At 34.5% G+C, this 25907-nt stretch overlaps 1 protein-coding gene across 1 annotated transcript in view; it reads left to right on the plus strand.

Annotated features, from left to right (window-relative positions):
- Positions 1 to 16825: 16825 nt before the first annotated feature.
- The window catches only part of LOC128657477 (inactive N-acetylated-alpha-linked acidic dipeptidase-like protein 2), a 1132059-nt gene continuing 1122977 nt past the window's right edge, over positions 16826 to 25907 (plus strand). Inside the window, exon 1 of the mRNA XM_053711832.1 lies at positions 16826 to 16998. Within this exon, the coding sequence (XP_053567807.1) occupies positions 16956 to 16998 (43 nt within the window). The 5' untranslated portion in view covers positions 16826 to 16955. The remainder of the gene's footprint in view (positions 16999 to 25907) is intronic.

Here is a 25907-nt window from a genome sequence, read left to right on the forward strand (position 1 = left end):
ATTCATTCACGTAAAGACCCTTAAACAAGGGTCCCAACAACTGGGTCCAACCACCGAAAGGTTGAATTTATATTATTATATTCTATTTTTTAACTTTTTCTGTTTCTATTGGGTATGTTGTAATAAACTGTTTTAAATTTTTAACTGAAAGTGTGATTCCTGATTATACCTAAGCCTCAGGCGCTACTATTTACCCTTCACTGACATCTGGATGAAGAGACCTCTGCCCCAGTTTAATTTGTCTCTTGTCTGTTAAAGACAGAGTCATGGACACTGAATCTATCTGGAAACCTAAAAAGGTGACCCTTGTCTGAGGAATCAAGAAACTCTTTGGTAAATTGATCCTCCAACCATGTCTTTGAAGAAACAACACTAGTTGATTTGTGTAAGATACAGCTAAATGTAGACTGAGCTAGTTCCAAGATATTGTCCAAATAAGGAAACACTGCAATACCCTGTTCTCTGATTACAGATAGAAGGGCACCGAGAACCTTCGAAAAGATCCTTGGAGCTAGGCCAAATGGAAGAGCGACAAATTGGTAATGCTTGTCTAGAAAAGAGAATCTCAGAAACCGATAGTGGTCTGGATGAATCTGAATGTGAAGATATGCATCCTATAAGTCTATCGTGGACATATAATGACCTTGTTGAACAAAAGGCAAAATAATCCTCATAGTCACCATCTTGAAAGTTGGGACTCTTACAAAACGATTCAAAAACTTCAAATCTAGAACTGGCATGAATTAATTTTCTTTCTTTGGGACAATGAATAGATTTAAATAAAACCCCAGACCCTGTTCCTGAAACGGAACTGGTATTATTACCCTTGAAAGCTCTAGATCTAAAACACACTTCAGAAAAGCCTGAGCCTTCACCGGATTTGCTGGAGCATGAGAGAGAAAGAATCTTCTCACAAAACTCAAATCTAGCAGCTGGCAAAGGGTACAACCTTTAAAACCTAGACGAAGGAATGAAAGAAGTACCATGCTTAATCCATTCCTTAGCAATCACATCAGAATTAGCATCAGGAACTGGAACACCTCAGGAGTAACCACAGGAGGTTTATAAACAGAATTTAAACTTTTACTTGTTTTAATATCAAGAGGACTAGACTCCTCAATATCCAAAGTAACCAACACTTATTTTAACAAGGAACAAATATACTCAATCTTGAAAAGATAAGTAGATTTGTCATTGTCAATGTCTGAGGTAGGATCCTCTGAATCATAGAGATCCTCATCATAGGAGGATATTTCAGTATGTTGTAGGTCATTCGAAATTTCCTCAATTTTATGAGAAGTTTTAAGACCTTTTACGTTTTTTAGAAGGCAGAATAGCAGAAAAAAGCCTTCTGTATCATACCAGCAATATAATTTTTCATATCAACATGGATATCATGTACATTAGATGTTGAAGGAACAACAGAAACTGTACTAGTACTGATGGAAGCTTTTTCTGCATGCAAAAACTTATCATGACAACTGTTACATACTACAGCTGGAGATATATTCTCAGCTAACTTACAACAGATACACTTAGCTTTGGTAGAACTGTGATCAGGCAGCAGGGTTCCAACAGTTGCTTCTGAGACAGGATCAGATTGAGACATCTTGCAAAATGCAAAAGAAAAAACAACATTAAAGCAAAATTTACAATTTCCTTATATGGCAGTTTCAGGAATGGGAAAACATGCAAACAGCATAACCCTCTGAACATATAGAAGGCAAGAGGCATATTGGAATTGGGGTGAAAAATAAACCTCATGCAAGGAAACCAGGCGTCAACTAAGACACCGGAAATTACAAACTTGCGCCATCAAAGATGTACCTTTGCGCAAAAAAAATCTTGCGCCAAGAATTACGCAATAAATAACAGCATTTTGCGCCCTCGCAAGCTTAATTTTGCCGGCAAAATTAAAAGAAAAAACAGTCCATTTGAAAAAAAGGACTATACCCCAGTTAAGACAAATAACTTCCTAAACATGCTTCCCAAATTGAAACTGACAGTCTGCAAAAAGAAATATACATAGACCTGACTCATGGCAAATATAAGTAAAATACATATATTTAAAACTCTATATTAATACATAAAGCGCCAAACCATAGCTAAGAGTGTCTTAAATAATGAAAACATACTTACCGAAAGACACCCATCCACATATAGCAGACAGCCAAACCAGTACTGAAAAAATATCAGCAGAGGTAATGGTATATAAGAGTATACCGTTGATCTGAAAAGGGAGGTAAGAGATGAATCCCTACGACCGATAACAGAGAACCTTTGAAAAGATTTCATGCAAGGAAAACCATAAAATCAATAGGCGATACTCCCTTCAGATCCCCCTGACAATCACTGTACTCTGAGAGGAATTGAGCTTCAATCATAGAAATCAAGCACAAACTTACTTCACCACCTCCATGGGATAAAGTTTGTAAAACTGAATTGTGGGTGTGGCGAGGGGTGTATTTATAGGCATTTTGAGGTTTGGGAAACTTTGCCCCTCCTGGTATGATTGTATATCCCATATGTCACTAGCTCATGGACTCTTGCCAATTACATGAAAGAAATTACAAAGTATCTAAATACAAAAACAAAAAAATACTAAGTTACAAAAAATAGCAAACACTAAATTACGGAAAATAACAAACGAAATTATCCAAAATAAAAAAGAATTGCACCTAATCTAGTAGCCCTATCAAAATAAAAAAGCCCACCCAAAATAAAAATAAAAACTAGCCTACAATAAACTACCAGGCTTTTTAAAGGTTATTTTTGGGTGTTTTTTTTTTTTAGTTCAGGGTCTGGGCAGTAAAAGAGCTAAATGCCCTTTTAAGGGCAATGCCCATACAAATGCCCTTTTCAGGGCAATGGGTAGTTTAGGTTTTTCAGATAGTTATTTTTTTATTTTGTGGGTTTGGGGGAGTGGGGGTTTGTAATGTTAGTGGGTCTTTGTAATTTATTTTCACTAAAAGAACTGCTATCTTTAGGGCAATGCCCTACAAAAGGCCCTTTTAAGGGCCATTGGTAGTTTATTCTAGATAAAGATTTTTTTATTTTTGGGTGTTTTTTTATGGGTATTAGAATAGGAATATTTTTTTATTTTTGATAATTTGTTTAATATTTTGTGTAATGTATATTTTTAGGGGGTGTTTTTTTTTTAGCAAAAGAACTGTTTAACTTAGGGCAATGTCCTACAAAAGGCCCTTTTAAGGGCCCTTGGTAGTTTGGTGGGTGGGGGTTTGTATAGTGTTAGGGGGTGTTTGTATTATTTTTGGAGCAAAAGAGCTGTTTAACTCAGGGCAATGCCCTACAAAAAGGTCCTTTTAAGGGCCCCCCAAAAGGCCCTTTTAAGGTCTCTTGGTAGTTTATTCTAGATTAGGTTTTTTTATTTTGGGGTGTTTTTTTTTTTTTTTTTTTTTTTTAAAGGTATTAGAATAGGAATAATCTTTATATTGTTTGGATAATTCCGTTGTTTTTTTGTTTGTTTTTGTAATGTTAGATTTTAGTTTAAGACAGGTTAGGTTTTATTTCACAGGTAAGATTGTATTTATTTTAGTTAGGTAGTTAGTAAATAGTTAATAACTACTTACTAACTAGTCTACCTAGTTAAAATAAATACAAACTTACCTGTGAAATAGAAATAAAATCTAAGCTAGCTACAATGTAACTATTAGTTATATTCTAGATACCTTAGGTTTTATTTCACAGGTAAGTATTTAGTTTTAAATAGGAATTATTTAGTTAATGATTCTAAATTTAATTTAGATCTAATTTCATTATGTTAAAGTTAGGGGGTGTTAGGGCTAGGGTTAGGTTTAGGGGTTAATATAGTTTAATTCAGGTTGTGATGGGGGCTGGTGGTTTAAGGGTTAATAGTTTATTTAGTGGTAGTGATGTGGGAGGCCAGAGGTTTAGGGGTCAATAACTTTATTTAGTTGCGGCGATGTTGGGGGCGGCGGAATAGGGGTTAATAACTCATATAGTTGCGGTGATGTTTGGGTGCGGCGGAATAGGGGTTAATAACGTTAGTATAGTGGCGGTGATATCGGGAGCAGCAGATTAGGGGTTAATATTTTTATTTAGGTGGTGGCAATATCGGGAGCGGCAGATTAGGGGTCAATAACTTTAGGTAGGCATCGGCGATGTCAGGGGCAGCAGATTAGGGGTGTTTAGACTCGGGGTTTATGTTAGGTTGTTAGGTTTAAAATGTATTTTCTTTTTACTCATAGACATCAATGGAGCTGTGTTACGGAGCTTTTGTTTCAGCAATTGCAGGTATTAGACTTTTTTGGGGGGGAAAGCGTGCACGAGCATGTCAAAACACCGCTTGTTTTTGGTGCGGGCTGGAGCTCAAAATCTACATATCGCCCATGCAAGCCGTTTTTTTTTAAAACTTGTAATGGTAGCGCTATAGGGAGTTAAATAATGCAACTTTTGTTGCATTCTTTACTTTCCCTATAGCGCTAAAAACTCGCAATCTAGGTGTATGTGCACTATGCATGCTAAACATAAGGAATTCATTAAGCCTCTATTGCCCTTATCTTGCCTCTCTGTTCGAGATATGTATCTCGCTATTGAAAAACTGATAAAGTTGACCCCTCAAAAGCATTACTAAACAAATAAAAAATAGAATAACTGACAAAATAAAACATAATTAAAAGATAATGCAATAGAACTTACTTTGAATTTGAAATAAGCAGTAGAGAATATTTTTTGGCAAATGTCAAAGTTAATCCCATTTATCCTCTAGCTGTATCATGTGACAGCCATCATCAGCCAATAACAAAATGTATATATATATACTGTGCACTTTTACACATGCACAATAGGAGCTGGAGCCTTAGAAAGTGTGCATACAAAAAGAATATGCACATTTTGATATTGAAAGTATATTGGAAACTTCTCCTTTAAATTGCATGATTTATCTGAAGTATGAAACTAAATTGTTAAACAACTGCTCTAAGTATGCTGTTGGCAGGTTCTCTATGTGTGTTACAGTCACAAATATTTATATCACAAGTCTGTCACTTGAAATGAAGAGGTTACTTATCTGTATGTTACGTGTAGTTTACTTGTAGTTTAAATGCCATATTACACCTATGTGTATTACTTGCATACCACTATGCATATTTTCGTTACAAAGGTTTTAAATCATTGCTCTATGTGTGTTGATGGCAGTCAAGGATTTAAAAGGACAGTCAAGTCCCAAAAAAACTTTCATGTTTCAAATAGGGCATGCAATTTTAATCAACTTTCCAATTTACTTTTATCACCAATTTTGCTTTGTTCTCTTGGTATTCTTAGTTGAAAGCTAAACCTAGGAGGTTCATATGCTAATTTCTTAGACCATGAAGGCCGCCTCTAATCTAAATGCATTTTGATAGTTTTTCACCACTAGAGGGCATTAGTTCACGTGTTTCATATAGATAACATTGAGGTCATGCACGTGAATTTACCATGGAGTCAGCTCTGATTGGCTAAAATGCAAGTCTGTCAAAAGAACTGAAATAAGGGGGCAGTCTGCTGAGGCTTAGATACAAGGTAATTACAGAGGTAAAACGTGTATAATTATAACTGTGTTGGTTATGCAAAATTGGGGAATTGGTAATTAAGGAATTATCTATCTTTTAAAACAACAACAATTCTGGAGTTGACTGTCCCTTTAAATCAGTGTAGGGCAGACAATGGAGATCAAATCACTGCTTAGTTGCAATAAATAAAAATGGTATGGTTGTAATAGAACCTATGGAGGAATTGATTGTGGGTTTAGTGTATCTATGGGGTTTTTTGCAACTTAAAATGTGTATGGGCATTTGTTTTATAGTTTAAGACATTTCATTAATGCTAAAGTACCTTACGAATTACAAAATTGTTTTCAGTTTAATTTGAATCAACTTGTAATTTGTTTGCTCCAAAGCGTAATTGATTATCTTTATTCCTAATGAATACAGAATTAGTTATTAGGTGCATACTTAACACAGGTAAACTGTATTTAATAACAAGCTCTCTATGCAAATGATCTTTTTTAGAGATTGTAGGGTAATAAAGCAATTACCTGATTTGTTGACTGTAACCACTGAAGCAGGAGATGTGTTGCAGGCACAAAGCCGAGTTAGGCTGGAACAACTCTGAGCAGATTGTAGTGCACACAGGTAGATGTAAGTGAATCAGCAGAATAGTTGGTAGGCAAGCCAGAGGTTAGGACCAGGTCATCTGTATGTAGCCCTGAATCACAACAGAGGGGGATGATTCCAATATCATAAGCTAGAACACAGTTCAAATGGTCTTTAGACAGAAAATTATTAATCAGGTAATAGTACAGGTAGGGGTCAGGCAAGAAACAATAGCCAAAGTACTTGTCAGGGTCAGGTTGGGAACAAGATTGCTATGGCCTCCATACAAATAACCAAGCACAAGATTAAACATGGAACTTTTAACATGTTCCATTGAGTCTGTGTGCCCAGGAATGAGCAGGAACACTTCAGATGTAAAATGCACATAAGAATTCTTCACCTGAAAGGCTCACCTCAGGTTGCCAACTCAGCTGCACCATAGCTCCCTTAACACAGGCCTGTGCTCCTACAGAAACAGCTCTCCTGGGTTTAGAGCTCCCACGGCCACTCATATTAGCACCCCAGATAAGAATAGAACAGCTCCAACCTTGTCTCAGATCCTTACATAAACTAACTTAAAAAGTGATTCTGTAGTTATTTATTTTAATATTATAGCTATTTAGCAATGTGGAAAATAAAAAATGTATCTCTTTAATGTGAGTTGAAAATATGCATAAGCTACACATCAAACTAAAAATAAATAAATAACATATATTTTCATAATTTAGTCAATCTCAGATTATCTATCTACAATGCATGTAGGACATAAATATAGCAAATGTGCACTATGCATGCAACATTTACAAATAGCCTAGGGTGTGTTATCTTGTGCTTACTAATACCACCCAAAAATCTCTTGTTACAAGTGTATATTTATACATTTCAATGATGAGACCCTCATTAGCGCCTTGAGACCCTCACGGGTGATTAGTTTGCGCTCTATAAGTACGCAATGGATAGATAGATGATAGATAGATTATTTTTTTTAGCATACTATACATTTTTTATGGATAGCACAAGGAGCAATATCAGCGTGCTCATTATGCTCGTATTACAAGTTAAGAGTCAAATGTTGCACTTGAGCAGAATCCAAAACAGTGCAAAAGTTAGCACTTTCTGAGACCTAAATAAACCATTATTATAGCACAGAACTACATAAAGAACTCCTACTTGTGCACTAAACGCTTAGCACACCATCGGCTTATGTGAGGGATTTAGCGCACCCATGCTGTCCGACAAACAGATTTTAGCTCACCCTAGACTATCGCTCTAGAGATAAAGAAAACTTTGGGCTTGTAATTGTAATGCTCAGCTGAGCTTATTCAAGCTTGGCTGAGCTGCGTGCAGTGGAAGGGGCACAGATACAGAAGTGTCTATAGTGATGCAGTTTGACTACTAGGAGTGACTAGAGAGGTAAAACATCTAGTGCTAAGACCCTTATTTGACAGATTACGTAAAATCTCAAAGGAAGCCTTTATTAATAAGTTAATATTAGGTACATTGGTAAATATCACAGAAGCATGTACTACTAGGTAGAGACAGGTACCACTAAGCTTGGTACAGACAGGTACTACTGGGGTTTGAGATAGAGATAGATGCAACAGGAGTTTGGTAACAAAAGTTACCGCTGGAGCTCGACAGAGAGAGGAATCTCAGAACACAATAGACAGATAACACTAGAGCTTGACATGCTGAAAACTCTAGAACACTTTAGGTTGGAATAATTGTGCAACAGTAGGAAACAGCAAACTAGTGTCTCTGAGACCTGATTGCATTTGAATAATGTTAACTTACAATAGTGCTAATATGTTTGCACTCTACTTGTAATCTACGCTAATATGTTTATACCATAGAAGATAAACAATGTATTGTTGGGTATCTGCTGAAAATGTTCTGGAAAGCAGGTAAAAATGTAAACTCCCTAAAATAATAGTATAATTAGCAACATATGCAGCAGGAGACATTAGATTGCTGTACAGATGCATTGCACATCATTTTATCATTTTAAACATGGTGGGTCATTGTCATAAAAAAGTAATTCAAGTGGAATAAGAATTATTATCATTAGTATTTTATTTCCATTCTCCTAGACGTTTAATTTTCTTTTATGGTTTTGTTTTTTGTGCAGTCTACATATACCATCCCAGACCTTGGCTACAGATTAATTTAGGCTGCCCATATGGACACACAAGGCTGCACTAGCTTGTCAAGTCATAAAGCAGTCATCATACTGCTGTAGATATAATTAGGTCCTGACAGTAATGTATGATGACAGCACAGATCGTAAATTAAGAACTCCAAAAATACAGTTGAGGATATAGACAAGGATGAATCTAATTTCATTTTTAGGCTGTTTAGCGTGAAATGTTATGCTTTGTGGCATCCACATAATCATGGTTTCAGTAAGAACAAACGCTCTGTTAGTGCAGCACAAGTCAATACATTTTCTGCAAACAGCCCTGCGATTGGGATTGATATTTAATATTCTTGGGACAGAACTTTGTCCAAAGTGATGGAGAACAGTAAGCAGAAGGGAATAAAAAGGGGTTGAAGGTTATTTGTCTCATGACAATCAGCAGTGAGAACAGTGAAAGAAAAAGGGGCAGACTGCCAACAAATGACATTTATATCAGTCATTCTGTTTCTCCGACTACAAGGCCATTGTCAAGATATCCAAAATGCAAGTAAGGAGAATCACCATAGTAACAAAAATGTCTCAGGAGGAACTAACAGTTCTTTAGATAGGATCTATGATTAAAGTTGCCTATCCATCTATCTTTGATGTTAGCACTTAACGAGGACTAGATATAAATACTGATTATATTTTTACATAAATATTTTATCTTTGCATAACCTTACTTCCTCTGTGCTGAAGTACTTTCTATTTTTATTCTAGATTAAAAGCTCAAAAGCAGCTATAACAATCTGAATATCAGTTTCAGCAGGTCACAAGTACGACACTGTACATTATAATATGTATAATATTATTCATGAGACTGTAAAATTCATGATAACACAAAATCTAAGAATTATATTGCATTATAGATGGCATTAGTTTATAATGCCTGCTTTTATAGCAATAAATTAATAAATGTCGCTGCAATCAAGGGATATTAAATGGACATTATAATGTAAAATTAAAAAAAATACTATCACCTAGATCACGAGTTTTGCTCATTAACGCACTCCAATACCAGCGCTGCTTACGTTAACGGTGAGCTGGTGTAACGTGCTCGTGCACGATTTCCCCATAGGAATCAACAGGGAGAGCCGGCTGAAAAAAAACACCTGCAAAAAAGCAGCGTAAAACTCCTTAATGCAGCCCCATTGTTTCCTATGGGGAAAATACATTTTATGTCTACACCTAACACCCTAACATGAACCCCGAGTCTAAACACCCCTAATCATACACTTATTAACCCCTAATCTGCCGCCCCCGACATCGCCGACACCTACATTATATTATTAACCCCTAATCTGCTGCTCCGGACACCGCCGACACCTACATTATACTTATGAACCCCTAATCTGCTGCCCCCAACATTGTTGAGGGGTTAGTGTTAGGTTTTTTTAAGGGGATATTAGGTGGGTTTTAGAGTAGGGTTAGTTGTGTGGTGGTGGGTTTTAATGTTTGGGGGGATTTGTATTTTTTTTTACAGGTAAAAGAGCTGATTACTTTGGGGCAATGCCCCGCAAAAGGCCCTTTTAAGGGCTATTTGTAATTTAGTGTAGGATAGGGCTTTTTTTATTTGGGGGGGGGGGTTATGTTTTTAGGGGGATTATATTAGGTGTAATTAGTTTAAAAATCTTGTAATTTGTTTATCATTTTCTGTAATTTAGTGGGGGTTTTTTTTGTACTTTAGATAATTTAATTTAATTTAATTGTATTTAATTTAGGGAATTAATTTAATTATAGTGTAGTGTTAGGTGTAATTGTAACTTAGTTTAGGTTTTATTTTACAGGTACTTTTGTATTTATTTTAGCTAGGTAGTTATTAAAAAGTTAATAACTATTTAGTAACTATTCTACCTAGTTAAAATAAATACAAACTTGCCTGTGAAAGAAAAATAAACCCTAAGCTAGCTACAATGTAACTATTAGTTATATTGTAGCTAGCTTAGGGTTTATTTTATAGGTAAGTATTTAGTTTTAAATTGGAATAATTTATTTAATTATAGTATTTTTTATTTAGATTTATTTAAATTATATTTAAGTTAGGGGGGGTAGGGTTAGACTTAGATTTAGGGGTTAATAACTTTAGCCAATACCATTGATACATTTAAAAATAGTCTGGATAAATTTCTGTATATAAACAAAATTCATGGATATGATTGCTAATATTAAATGGGTCACATTTTAATGGGGTAATTTAAGCTTAACTGGAGCTTTTTGAAAGTATTTTAGATTTGTATAGGTTGAACTCGATGGTCTTTTTTAAACCTTATCTACTATGTTACTATGTTACTATGTATAGTGGCGGCGACGTTGGGGGTGGCAGATTAGGGGTCAATAAATGTAGGTAGGTGTCGGCGATGTTAGGGACGGCAGATTAGGGGTTAATAATATTTAACTAATGTTTGCGAGGCGGGAGTGTGGCGGTTTAGGGGTTAGGGGTTAATATATTTTTTATAGTGGTAGCGATGTCCGGTTCGGCAGATTAGGGATTAAAGATTTCTTTATTAGTGTTTGTGATGCGGGAGGGCCTCAGTTTAGGGGTTAATAGGTAGTTTATGGGTGTTAGTGTACTTTTTAGCACTTTAGTTAAGAGTTTTATGCTATGTTGTAGTGTAAAACTCTTAACTACTGACTTTAAAATGCGGTACCAGTCTTGACAGGAGAGGGTGTACCGCTCACTTTTTGGCAGACTCATAATACCGGCGCTATGCAAGTCCCATTGAAAAAAGAGGATACGCAATTTACGTAAGTGATTTGCGGTATTTCCAAGTCTTGCCAAAAAAGTGAGCGGTACACCCTGCAACTGCAAGACTTGTAATACCAGCGGGCGTTAAAAAGCAGCGTTAGGACTGGCCAACGCTGCTTTTTAAGCCTAACGCACAACTCGTAATCTAGCCGTATATTTCTTTATTGTTTTTAGCTTACATTCCTTTTATTTCCTGTTTTTAAAATACAAAAGGGTTAAATGCGTGATCCTGTACAACTCTAGACGAAGAGATAATGTAAAGCAGACATACCGTGTATGCACCAATCCTCATCTGAAACGGAATGGGGTCTTCCAAGAGTGGATATTTAACAATGGGCTCCGTTTATCACATACTGGGTGGATGAGGTTTGCTATTATGAACCACCTCTGCCTGCCCTTGCAGAGAGCATGTAACATTGCACACGAGCAGGGGCTGTCCAATCATTGTGATAGCTTCAAATCAGGATGTTTGAAATCTGCCACACTTTAGGAGAGGTTATGTAGCAGTGGTCTTAAGGGGACATTCCGGTCAATATTTAAATGCACATGCGTGAATTACATCTTTGAATAGAAGGTTTGCAATATACATTTATTGGCAAACATGCTCCAGTAAAAGTTATCACTGGTTTAGTGTTAGCATGTTTCTCTGCACGTGAATGTGTATTCTCAGTGCACCAGTATTTTAAATATTGCAGCTGCTCAGAGTGCCACTGGGGCTTGTATCATGACAGCAATTAACAAATATAGTCATTACCAAATGGTACAAGCACCTTAGGCTCTCAGAGCAAGTGCTGTGTTTAAAATGTTGGTGCACGGTGCATATTTTTAAAAACATTTTTAAACAGCTATTGGAAGCCTTTTTGCTAATACATGAAAATTACAAAAATGCTTCTACTCAAAACTGAAATACATTCACGTGGGTTACAAGTTTGGCTGGAATGTCCCTTTAAGATCGCAGCTAATTAACTAGCATTTCAGGCTCACGTATGCGTTTAAACCATTGTATAGAGAAAATGTTTTAAAATAAAATGAAAAAAAAAATGAACACTACAATTTAAAGATCTTTTTATTATGAGATGCTGTAATCATTTTATTTGTTTACTTGAAAATTGTTATTGTTTAAAAAGATAAATAACCCTTTATTTCCCATATACCAATTTGCATAACCAACACTCTTATATATATTTTTTACCTCTAAGATTATCTGTCACTGCAGACTGCGTCTTATCTCAGTGCTTTTTATAATCCTTCATTTTAGACAATCGGTGCTGGTTATTAAATAACCATTATCATTCTCCAAAGGAGTGAGCACTATGATATTATATTGCACACATTAATTAACACTGTCTAGCTGTTGTGCAAGATTTAAAAAGCACTGAGATAAGAAGCGGCCTGCTGTGACTTAGAGGTTATAAAGTATATTATTATAACAAAGTTGGTTATGCAGAGTTGGGAATTGGTAGTAAAGGCATTATCAATATTTTTAAACCAAAAAAAAAACAACTAGACATTCCCTTTAAGCTGAAAATAGGACATTTTACAAATCATATTATAGATAGACAGATATATAGATAACTATTTTGTATAGTTTTAGATATATATTATATACAGTGTGTATATATATATATATATATATATATATATATATATATTTGGCTTGCATTGGTATCACATCTCAACCAACACAGCTACGTTTCACTTGTTTGACACATGGCATTAACAGTAAGTACACAACAAAATAATCATGTATTACTTTCGCTTTAAAGGGACAGTCTGCAATATACTTTTTATTGTTTTAAAACATAGATAATCTCTTTATTACCCATTCCCCAGTTTTGCATACAGTTATATTTACCTCTGTGATTACCTTGTATCTAAGCATCTTCTGACAGCCCCCTGATTACATGACTTTTTATTTATTATCTATTGAATTGCAGTTACTACTGTGTTGTGCTAACTCTTAACCTCTTAATGTTCCATGCCATCCTAACCACGCTGGGATTTAGAGCCATTAGGATGGCATGGAACATCCTAGCCATTCTACTTTACTAAGCAGCTACGGCTTCCTTACTAGGATTGCAGGCTGGAGGGCGTGCCTAGCGTCATAGGCAATCCCCCCAGACCAGACCCGATCCCATCATTGAAATCACGCAATTGCATGTACGACCACGTGATTTAAATTTCTTATTTGTTTACATCAGAACTTGGTTCCAATGTAACAAATAAGTACCTGTAGAAAGGGGTTAAATAATTCCTTGGGCATGAACACAGTCGGCTAGATTACGAGTTTTGCATTATGAGTGAAAAAGCCTCATAACGCTGCTTTTTCACTACCGCTGCCATTAAAAGTATTGCAGGTATAGCTGTACCGCACACTTTTTTTGGCCGTAACGCAACGTAAAGTCCTTTTTCAATGGTACTTCCATAGCGCCGGTATTACGAGTTTGCCTGTCCGGCCAAAAAGTGAGCAGTACAGCCCATAACTACAAGATACGTACCGTAAAATGAAAGTCAGTAGTTATGGGTTTTACGTTACAAAGCTGTACCATAAAACTCAGAACTAAAGCGCTAAAAAGTACACTAACACCCATAAACTACATATTAACCCCTAAACCGAGGTCTTACCGCATCGCAAACAATAAAATTAAATTATTAACCCCTAATCTGCCACTCCGGACATCGCCGCCACTATAATAAACATATTAACCCCTAAACCGCCATACTCCCGCATCGCAAACACTAGTTCATTATTATTATTAACCCCTAATCTGCTGTCCCTAACATCGCCGCAACCTACATTACTGTTATTAACCCCTAATCTGCAGCCCCCCAAATCACTGCCACTATACTAAAGTTATTAACCCATAAACTTAACCCTAAGTCTAACCCTAAAACCCACTAACTTTAACATAATTTAAATTATTCCAAAGAAAAATTACAATTAATACCTAAATTATTCCTATTTAAAACTAAATAAATACTTACCTGTAAAATAAAACCTAAGCTAGCTACAATATAACTAATAGTTACATTGTAGCTAGCTTAGGTTTTATTTTTATTTCACAGGTAAGTTTGTATTTATTTTAACTAGGTAGACTAGTTACTAAATAGTTTTTTAACTATTTACTAACTACCTAGTTAAAATAAATACAAATTTACCTGTAAAATAAAACCTAACCTGTCTTACACTAACACCTAACATTACACTACAATTAAATCAATTACATTAATTAAACACAATTAACTAAATTAAAAAAAATAAACACTAAATTACACAAAATAAAAAATAAATTATCCAATATTTAAACTAATTACACCTAATCCCCCCCCCAAATAAAAAAAAACACCTAGCCTAAACTAAACTGCCAATGGTCCTTAAAAGGGCCTTTTGCAGGGCATTGCCCCAAAGAAATCAGCTCTTTTACCTGTAAAGAAAATACAAACAACCCCCCCAAAACTAAAACCCACCACCCACACAGCCAAACCCCCCAAATAAAATCCTATCTAAAAAAACTGATTGGAGCCATTACAGCCATTAGAATGCAAGCTCAATCCTATTGGCTGATTGCATCAGCCAATAGGATTTTTTCAACTTTAATTACCGATTGGCTGATAGAATTCTATCAGCCAATCAGAATTCAAGGGACACCATCTTGGATGACGTCCCTTAAAGGAACCTTCATTCTTCAGTAGCCGTCAACAGAAGAGGATGCTCTGCGCAGGATGTCTTGAAGATGGAGCCACTCCGCGTCAGAAGGATGAAGATAGAAGATACCGTCTGGATGAAGACTTCTGCCCACCTGGAAGACCACTTCTTGCCGCTTTGTTGAGGACTTCTGACCGCTTGGATGAAGACTTCTCCCGGCTTGATGAGGATGGATGTCCGGTATTCAAAAACTGTATGTGGATCTTCGGGGGTTAGTGTTAGGTTCTTTTAAGGGTTTATTGGGTGGGTTTTATTTTTAGATTAGGGGTTTGGGCACCAAAAAAGAGCTAAATGCCCTTTTAAGGGCAATGCCCATCCAAATGCCCTTTCCAGGGCAATGGTGGGGAGCTTAGGATTTTTAGATAGGATTTTATTTGGGGGGTTTGGTTGTGTGGGTGGTGGGTTTTACTGTTGGAGGTTGTTTGTATTTTTTTTTTTACAGGTAAAAGAGATGATGTATTTGGGTGCAATGCCCCGCGAAAGGCCCTTTTAAGGGTTATTGGCAGTTTAGTTTAGGCTAGGGTTTTTTTTATTTTGGGGGGGGGGCTTTTTTTATTTTGATAGGGCTATTAGATTAGGTGTAATTAGTTTAAATAATTGATAATTTCTTATTAATTTTGTGTAATTTAGTGTTTATTTTTTTGTAATTTAGTTAATTGTATTTAATTAAGTTAATTGATTTAATTGTAGTGTAATGTTAGGCGTTAGTGTATGACAGGTTAAGTTTTATTTTACAGGTAAATTTGTATTTATTTTAACTAGGTAGCTAGTAAATAGTTAATTACTATTTACTAACTAATCTATCTAGTTAAAATAAATACAAACTTGCCTGTGAAATAAAAATAAAACCTAAGCTAGCTACAATGTAACTATTAGTTATATTGTAGCTAGCTTAGGGTTTATTTTATAGGTAAGTATTTAGTTTTAAATAGGAATTATTTAGTTAATGATAGTAATTTTTATTTAGATTTATTTTAATTATATTAAAGTTAGGGTTAGGTTTAGGGGTTAATAACTTTAGTATAGTGGCAGCAATGTTGGGGGCGGCATATTAGGAGTTAATAAGTGTAGGTAGGCGGCAGCGATGTCAGGGGTGGCAGATTAGGGGTTAATAAGTATAATGTAGGTGTTGGCGATGTTAGGGGCGGCAGATTAGGGGTGTTTAGACTTGGGGTTTATGTTAGGGTGTTAGGTGTAAACATACATTTTTTAGGGGCTACGTTACGGAGCTTTACGCTCCTTTATTGCAGGTGTTAGGCTTTTTTTTAGCCGGCTCTCCCCATTGATGTTTATGGGGAAATCGTGCACGAGCACGTAAAACCAGCTCAAATCAGCGCTGGTATTTGTGTGCGGTATGGAGCTCAATGGATCTCAACATTGCCATATTGCCTGCTAACGCCGGGTTTTTGCAAACCTGTAATAGCAGCGCTATAGGGAAGTGAACGGTGGGAATAACTTGCAAGTTAGTAGCGAGCCGCTCATAACACAAAACTCATAATCTGGCCGAATGTTATCTATATGGCCCACATGAACTAGCAGTATCCTGTTGTGAAAAGCTAATAAAAAAGCATGTGATAAGAGGCTGTCTGTAGTGACTTAGAAACAGGCTGAAATGTAGAAGTTTAAATGTTATAAAGTATATTAATCTATCAATGTTGGTTGTGCAAAGCAGGGGGATGGGTAGTAAAGGCGTTATCTATCTTTTTAAACAATAACAATTTTAGAGTAGACTGTCCCTTTAAGTTTACAATTGTTTCAGGCAAAATAAAAATAAAAACATGTTTGCATTTTTTATCTGTGATATACATAAAATTGATACTTAAAGCATAAGATATAAAATGAGGAATTTGAAACCTAATGTATATATTTCATACACACCAAGAACTTCAATTCCATATATGCTATGTTTTATATTTTAAGTAGAATAGTTTTTAATAAACATCAATACACTTGAAGTAAATCTATGCCTCATAAGAAACAAAGACATGCTGTGTAAAACAGAGTAATGTGGATCAAAGGATATGATGTCAGCTGATAGAGAAACAGGTCAGGCAAGCCCAGGTAACTCAGGAAACAGGTTGCTAATTATTCTCTGAGCTAAGTGAGTATAATATTGCAGTAGTACGTTACAATAAAGAGTCAGAAGTTCAAAAACCCGCACAGTAACTTATTCAACGTGAATCAACTACCTTTGTTTTCTATAACATAATTGCTATGGATGAAAAGGAATCAAATTCAACAAGTATGTCTCAGCAAGGTAAGTTCAGCAACTTGTTAAGCGATTTCATCAGAGATCAGGTGTTGTATTAGTCCCTGCAACCTGTGATATTTTTATGGCTTCTTGCAAGAGCATGTGTTGCTGCTTTCATACCTTAAGCATGACTAATTGAAAATGTACTATGTGGGAAATGAGGACAGCATTCTGCACAGTGATATTTTTACGCCATGCTGTGCTAAAGTAATATGTGACTGCTGACATTCTATGTGGAAAGGTGCTATAGTTGAGATGCTCTGTTCCTGGATGTTTACAATTCAATTTTCTTGCACTTGTCAGGTTAAAGAAATCTCATTCTAGAGACATTTGGTAGTTACTTTCTTTGTTTCATATTAGTACTAAACAATGAAGGTATTATCTTGTGGAAGGACAGCAAACATGGCAGTTTTGTTATATTCATCTATCAGCATTAGAGAAGAAGAACTATATACTGTATATATATATATATATATATATATATTTAATTTTTTTTTTTGCTACGTTGCATGTACTGTAAATTTGTTAATCTGCAATCAGTGACAGAAATGTTTTAACAGAGTGCTTTTTCTGGTCAGTCAGCATTGCAAGAATTCTCAAAGAAAAATGTTAGCTGCACCTTCATAACAAATCAGCAATGTTTGTACCGTAGAAGATAAATTAAACTACCTAAAAATATAAGGCAATACCATGTGTCTTTATCTAGTTTACATTTATTGTGTTGGTGTTCTAATAAGATCTTAAAATTGCATGGTATACATTATTTCAATATCCAGATCTGTTGTTTAATATAACCAAATATTTAACCACTGGGCTCCCAAAGAGGGTCTATTTGAAATTAAAAGGTTGTTTGTTTTTTACTAATGAACTGCATATCTATTATTCAGAAATGTTCCAGAGTTAAGTTTAGGTTTGCCAACCAGCAAGTATTTTAATGACATTTTCATTATTATTAAAGGGACAGGCAACTCCCACATTTGTATTGTTTAAAAAGATAGATAATCCCTTTATTACCCATTCCCCAGTTTTGCATAACCAACATGGTTATATTAATACACTTTTAACCTCTGTGATTACCTTGTATCTAAGTTTCTTTTGACAGCCCCCTGATCTCATGGCTATTTATTGCTAATCTATTGACTTGCATTTTAGCCAATTAGTGCAGTGTCATGCACAACTTCATGGAATATAGCACACATTTATTTATATGGGTCACATGAATTAGCAGTCTCATGTTATGAAAAGCTAATACAAAGCATGTGATAAGAAGGTGTCTTTAGTGGCTTAGAAACAGGCAGACATTTAGAGGTTTAAATGTTATAAAGTATATTAATATAACAATGTGGGTTGTGCAAAGCTGGGGAATGGGTAGTAAAGGCATTATCTATCTTTTTAAAAAATAAGAATTTTGGTGTAGACTGTCCCTTTAAGGTCCAAGTCATTGTAGATAATAAAGAATAAATGTAGAAATAAATGACCTGTTATTTTGACACTGCTTCTAACTGGGAGGGTGTCTAATAGTAAATTAGATGTTGTTTAAAATCAGTCCTATTAGCTTTAGTTTCTAGATTCTTCTGCATAACTATTTATGCTAATTAGCTTTGCAGTAGAATGGTGTAACCCTAAGTTGAGATGCGCTAGACAAAATGTAGGCCTGACGATACACTGATACAAATGTACTCATGGGACACAATTAGAAAATAAATAAGTGAATGCATATGCTATAGCTGTTACTAAATCTATAATGAAATATCACCACAACAAAACAAGTTTCCCTATTTAGTGCTATCTAAGCCAAACTGGGATGTTTCACACGCATTGACAAAAATGATATATCACAAACAATACAATATAGTTCAGGGACTATATTACTAATCAATTTAAGCACATATGGACAGTATGTTTAGGTAATTTTTAGCCTTGATAGTCATGTATATACTTTCTTTACTGAGATTCAATAAATGGACATTTTAAAATACCATTAAACATGGGGTAGTTCTAGACCACTGGTTTTAAAAACCTGTCCTCAGCCATCCCTAACAGGCCAGATTTTGAGGACATCTGAACTGGAGCACAGGTGAAATATTTAGCAAGTAAACATTGTTATTTTACCTGCGTTCACCCAAGGTAATCCTGAAAATCTGGCCTATTAGGGAGACTTGATGAGAATAACAAAGCTTACCACAAATCTAAATATCAAGGACGGAGGTTGATATTGTAACAGGATTGTTTTTCTACTAGTATTTTTTTTTAAATATATTTTTTCCACTTATTTACCTTTTCTCTTTGATAAATGGCTTTATAGAAGTACTACTTTGCAAATGTATGGATGTGTTGTTGTAATGATTGGCTTCATTTAACTCCCCAAAAGACAAGCTACTGATCATCTGGTTAAAGGCACATAGGGAGATTAAACCAGTCCTATAAGATAACCATATACCAGATCCCACAATGAAATACAGATAACAGCAGCTCTCTCCAAAGCAGTAGATGATTAAACCAGTCCTATAAGACAAAAAACGAGAGGCGCTCTTGGTGCAGCAAGTTCCAAAGCTAAGATAGACAGCGAGTGATAGATAGATTCCTAATACTCACAAACAAAGTTGCACATGCTGTGCATTATCAAACAGGCCAAAACGTCTGAGCCGTTCAGCTGACTCACAGAGGCTGTAGCTGGCAGTATCCAGAACGAGGCTCCACTAATATTCAGAGCAAGCATAATTTTAGTGACATTTGCTTTTAATTAGTTATAGTATATCGAATATTAAACTTCGCATTATGCCAAAGTTTTTTATGAGTACATCAGTTTATGCCAAAGTTTATCCTGAGCATATTAGAATCATATATTTATCCAAATAAATCCAACGGCTATCGTTATTAGGTTGTAAAACATTTCGGAGGAGTGTACTGACCGTTGGATTTCATTGGATATTGGCTCATAGCTGTATTAACCAATAAATGGAGCCGTGATAGGAGGCGCGCCAAATTCTAATACCATTGATAGGTTAGAAGGGGTTTAAATAGAGCAAGACTTGAAGTAAAACAATAGCCTGATGAAACGGCACTCAGCCGAGAAACGCGTTTCTAAGCAACAATTTTATGTATTTTAATAAAGTGTATTTGTCATTTTAAGTCTTGCTCTGGACTTATTATTATTATTCCCCTCTGATGGTGAGACCTGCCTGGTTGGGTCTCGAGTGAACCGCCTGGAACCTACAGTGCTGATCATATTCTTGTCGGCGTCCTGGAGAGGTGATTGACGTCATTAGTGGAGCCTCGTTCTGGATACTGCCAGCTACAGCCTCTGTGAGTCAGCCGAACGGCTCAGAAGTTTCGGCCTGTTTGATATTGCACAGCATGTGCAACTTTGTTTGTGAGTATTAGGAATCTATCTCTCACTCGCTGTCTATCTTAGCTTTGGAACTTGCTGCACCAAGAGCGCCTCTCGTTTTTTGTCTTATAGGACTGGTTTAATCATCTACTGCTTTGGAGAGAGCTGCTGTTATCTGCATTTCATCGTGGGATCTGGTATATGGTTATCTTATGGACGCACACTCACTGTGATCTGGGACTTTGTATATACATCTATAATAACATTTATTGTTACAAAGGTTTTTATTTTTATATCTTTACAGTGTTTGTTTTGTTTGCTTTTTAACCTAATTATTAACAGGTTGGTGAATTGAATTTATACACGCTAGCATTTTTATTATTATAAATTCTTTTTGGCGCACCTCCTATTTAGTTCCAGATAGTTTTTACTATTTGGCATCTAACATAGGGAGATTGTTGTAGTCTTGCTATAAAATTGCCACAAAGCCCAAACATTTTAAAACCAATTAACATTTTGTGTGCTACAACTGTTTTTCAACTCCCTTCACCATTTTCCTTACTTGGAGGAGCCAATTTTGGCTTGAACCTGCAGAAGATAAGGCTAACCATGGTCCTTATGGTAAAGGGACATGGAACACAATTTTTCTTTCAAGTTTAGAAAGAGCATGCGATTTTAAACAACTTTCCATTGTACTTCTATTATCTAATTTCCTTAATTCTCTTGATATAGTTTGTTCAAAAGCAAATATAAATATGCTCAGTAGCCGCTGATTTTTGCTGCACATAGATACTTCATGTGATTGGCTCACCCATGTGCATAGATATTTTTACAGGATACCTAAAGAATGAAGAAGTAAATTGGAATATTGTTTGAAATTGTGTTCTCTATCTGAATCGTGAAATAAAAATTTGGGGTTTTATGTCCTTTTAACATAACGTTCATTATTTTACAGTTTCCTGCTAAAACAAGTTTAGGAAACATGTCTAGTGGGCTTAGCCTTGAGAAGTCTGTGGTTTTATTTTCCAGTTCTGAAAATGATAAAATACACAGTTATCATAGCTAATTTATATGAGTTATTTTGTTTATTAATAGTGCTCATTGTGCTTTAGCAATCCTAATATATGTTGTATTTACTGTTTCATTTGTGACATTAGTCAAAAATATTAATGATTTTATTTTTAGAGATAATAAAACATTAAACACAGTTGATTTTCTTAGTTATCAAAAAAAAATATCTGGTTTTTGGAGATTATCTCAGAACATTGTGCACAGTAACTGTTTCACTGCCAGTGAGACTTGCAGAGAAGCAGTCTGTCTGTGAATAGCAGCCTCATACTGAAAGTTATAGTATAGTATTTCTCATGATGTTCATGTGAATACAGGGAATATAATCTGGGAACATTCTCACAATAATGTACTTCAGGAATGCAGATTTTTGTTCTGTGAATCGTGTTATTGTTCCTAAAACTCCTAATTTCAACTCACCTGCTAATAAATTGCACATTTTGTGGTATATCATTTATTTAAAAATGTATAGTAGGAATATTATGTTTAAATGACTAATTTATTGATTTAGGTAGACTTAGTTACTATAAAAAACACAGGTTGTATTTTGGAATGTAAAAAATAATAATTGTAACGTCCACTGCAATTTTTAAACAAGTGCTGTTTTGCAGTGTGTGTATGTGTTAGTATGTATGTGTGTGTGTTAGTGTGTGTGTGTGTATGTATATGTGTGTGTATGTAACACAGCATGTATGTTACTGTATGAGGAATACATTAGGACTTGTTTGGCTATAAATAAGTAATCTTTTTTATGTGCAACAGATATTTACAGTATGTATGTAGATGCCGTACCTCTCTGGTTTATGCAATATTATTGTTCTCCTTGCACTGGGAAAAAAAACCTGAACACTCAGCTATCAGTTGTTCTATCTCTCTATTCATTTTAATGTTGAACTACAAATTTCCAATTAATATTTTCCTTTTTTACTAGGGGGGGTTATATTGCTATTGGTAATGCAATACATTTTTTTTACTAAAACAGTATAGTATAAAATGTTGCATTTTAAAGTTAGATTCCTTTTTCGAAGACATTTGAAAGTTAAAAAAAGGAAAATATATGAGGTATTGAAACATTTTTCAGAAGATATGAAATTTAAAGAATCATTTAAATGTAATTTCCCATGTGTAATTATGCACAGTGGAAAAAAACAAATGCCCTGAATGTATTTTACTTATTTGCCTACCTTTACTGTAATTTCAACAGATTGTATGTTTTTTTTTTCTACTCTCCTTAAAGACACAAGAATTCAGTGCTATTCAGAACCCTGACTCTCCCACCTGCAGTGATTTTACATATATATATATATATATATATATATATATATATATATATATATATATATATATATATATATATATTTATTATTTTTTTCATGAATCTACTTTAACTGTGCTTAGCAATGGAGATCAAATAGACATCACTCAAGGCTTTTCAATGAGTGTGCCCCTGAACTGCAAATCAACACATATTTTGCAAACAAAATGACAGCTTTTAATACTTTTACAATATTTATATTGTAAGCAGGCGTTTTGCAATGCAGTGATTATTTCTATTGCATATATAAAATGGCTTAATATCCCTTTAAACTTAAAAACTGTGCATGCTTTCCTTATCTGAAAAGAGATATTTTATTCTGTACACAAATATAGTTTTGCTGCAACTTGCTACAGAGGTCTGGCAATAGGGCATGGCACATGTACTTATCTGACGTACTGTAGAGATCAGCCAGGGCAAGCCATTGATCTGGCAGCAAATTACAAGGTCACCCTTTGTCACTGAATTTTTCAAGGAGATACACACTTTTCTTTCTGCAATGCCCACGGTACAACCTTCTTTGATTATCGGGCATTCATCCAATGTGCTGTACTGTTTACTTTTTTATGGTAGGTTTGCCTTGCACAGCAGTGGGTGTGATTACTAAACATTTAAAGTAAACAAGGCAAGGAGCATGAGACTTGAGCAATCTATAACATTTAGTTTAAAGGCACAGTTTTTTGTTTAAAGGCACATTGTGAGGTTTTTATATAAAAAGCTTATGCATAATAAAACAACTTTGCATTATATTTTTGTTATTTGTTTTGTCCCCTTTTCATGTAAATTAGCTCTGAAAATTTAGCAATTTCTAATTCTCAGAAGATGCTGTCTGCTTTAGGTTAACTATGCTGCATATATGTCCTTAATTGGCTTTATCAGATGACAACAGTAAAGCAATGCATTTTATGCTAACTTTATGACCTTGTTGCCTTTTGACTAAAGCACACATTAGCTCCTCCAAATAAGGCAAATGGTGGATAGAGTTGGGCTACTGAAAAAAATTTGCTTAAAAAAGAATGTTAATTTATTTTAAAAACATTAATAACATTAATGTTATTCTATAGCAAAACAACAGAAATGTCTTGTAATTTCAAAGTGTTTGTCATCCCTTTTATAGAAACATCTCCAGAATTATTTCTGCAATGTAAGAAAGTTATTTTAATAGTTTCCCTCCATCCTTTGCTTATAGTGAAAGATTCACTTCATTTAGAGCATGGAAATAAAGTTTCCTACATATTATAAACCACTGCTTTTTAAACTGGGGGTTGGGAGCCCATTACATTTTTGGTATCCATACCAGATTTGATAATGTACTGTTAGTGTTTATGTGTGTATGCATGTATGTATATATACTGTATATTATTGCGTGTGGATATATGTATATATACTGTGTGTGGTGTATGTATATATATATATATATATATATATATACTGTATGTGTGTGTATGTGTATATGTATATATATATATATATATACTGTATGTGTGTGTATGTGTATATATACTGTATGTTATTGCGTGTGGATGTATGTATATATACTGTATGTGTTGTATGTGTGTATGTATGTGTGTGTATATATATATATATATATATATATATATATATATATATATAAATATTATACTGTATATGTGTGTATGTATATATACTGTATGTTATTGCGTGTGGATGTATGTATATATACTTTGTGTGTTGTATGTGTGTGTGTGTGTATATATAAATATATATATATATATATATATATATAGTATATATACTGTATGTGTGTATGTGTATATATATACTGTATGTTATTGCGTGTGTGTGTACGTATGTGTGTGTATGTATGTGTATATATATATATATATATATATATATATATATACTGTATGTGTGTATGTATGTAAATATACTGTATGTGTGTTATGTATGTATGTGTGTGTGTGTATATATATATATATATATATATATGTGTGTGTGTTTGTGTGTACATTGCTCATAACCACACATTTACTGCCTACATAGAAAGTACATGAAGTTAAACAGTGAATCTAACTTTAGTAATAGCTAAAAAAGTTGAATTTACCTATTTTTGCTAATAATCCTCTCACTTGTGTGCTTAATTGATGTATAAGAAAATTGTATACCCTTCTGACAAGGAGTTTATTTAAGACTATATTATAATAATGGGGTTGAAAAAAAAATTACAAAGCAAAAAGTGGTTCCAGGTGAAAACAAGTTTAAGAAACTCGATTATAGACTAACTTTAAGGAACATTGTTGTAGATAAAAAAAAAAAAAAAAATCATGATTAAGAAAACAAACATACAAAAGTATGTTTGAATGTAGAAAAAAAGCTAAATATATATTTTATTTCTCTAAACCTATGCATCAAATAGAGTAGGAAATTAATAGAGGAGAGGGAGACAGCGCACATCCGACTCAAGGTAGTAATTTATTTGGTAGAAATAGACACACACTAGTAATGTAACTTACTAGAAGGTAGATAAAAGCAAGCATCAAAACAGAAAGGTAATGGAGTTCACAATAGCAACATAGAGTAGGAAATTAATATGAAAATGCAATAGAAGTATAATTGGAAAAAAGTCAACAATTTTTCATGTCTGTTATACATGAAGGTTTGAATCAGTTCAACATTATGTTGGAGAATTCACCATGCACTGTTCTGATCATACAGAGTGAATACAGGTAACATTTGACTTTGTATATACAGTTTTCTACTGACATTATGACTGTGCATGCTGCTTAGACTTGCTACACTTTAAATAATAAAGAAGAAGTGTTCTCACCGCTATACAAATGCACATTAATAATCTCTATATGTCAATTTGCATAAAGGCATTAAGATGAAAAAGCTAATTTTGATTATTTTTAAGCAAAATGTTTACATTCCTATAGTCGAATGATTATTATTTTGCTTTGCTCTGATTTCCACTGTTATTATGATTCGGAATAAAAAGTAATTATTAAATATTTTCTTTTGGGCAAAACAAAAATGTGTGAAATATTCGATAGTTATATATGTATTATATACAATAAAATGTTAGATGTATTTTTATACCCAAGGATGTGTTAATAAGGGCACAACAACAAAACAAAACTCTCCTATGATATGAAGGATTTTATGCTACCAGAAAATCATAACTGCTACAAATAGTACAATAGCACATATTTGTTTTATACTATCTTTTACCACTTACGC

Source organism: Bombina bombina, chromosome 4, assembly GCF_027579735.1.
Source record: "Bombina bombina isolate aBomBom1 chromosome 4, aBomBom1.pri, whole genome shotgun sequence".
NCBI lineage: Eukaryota > Metazoa > Chordata > Amphibia > Anura > Bombinatoridae > Bombina > Bombina bombina.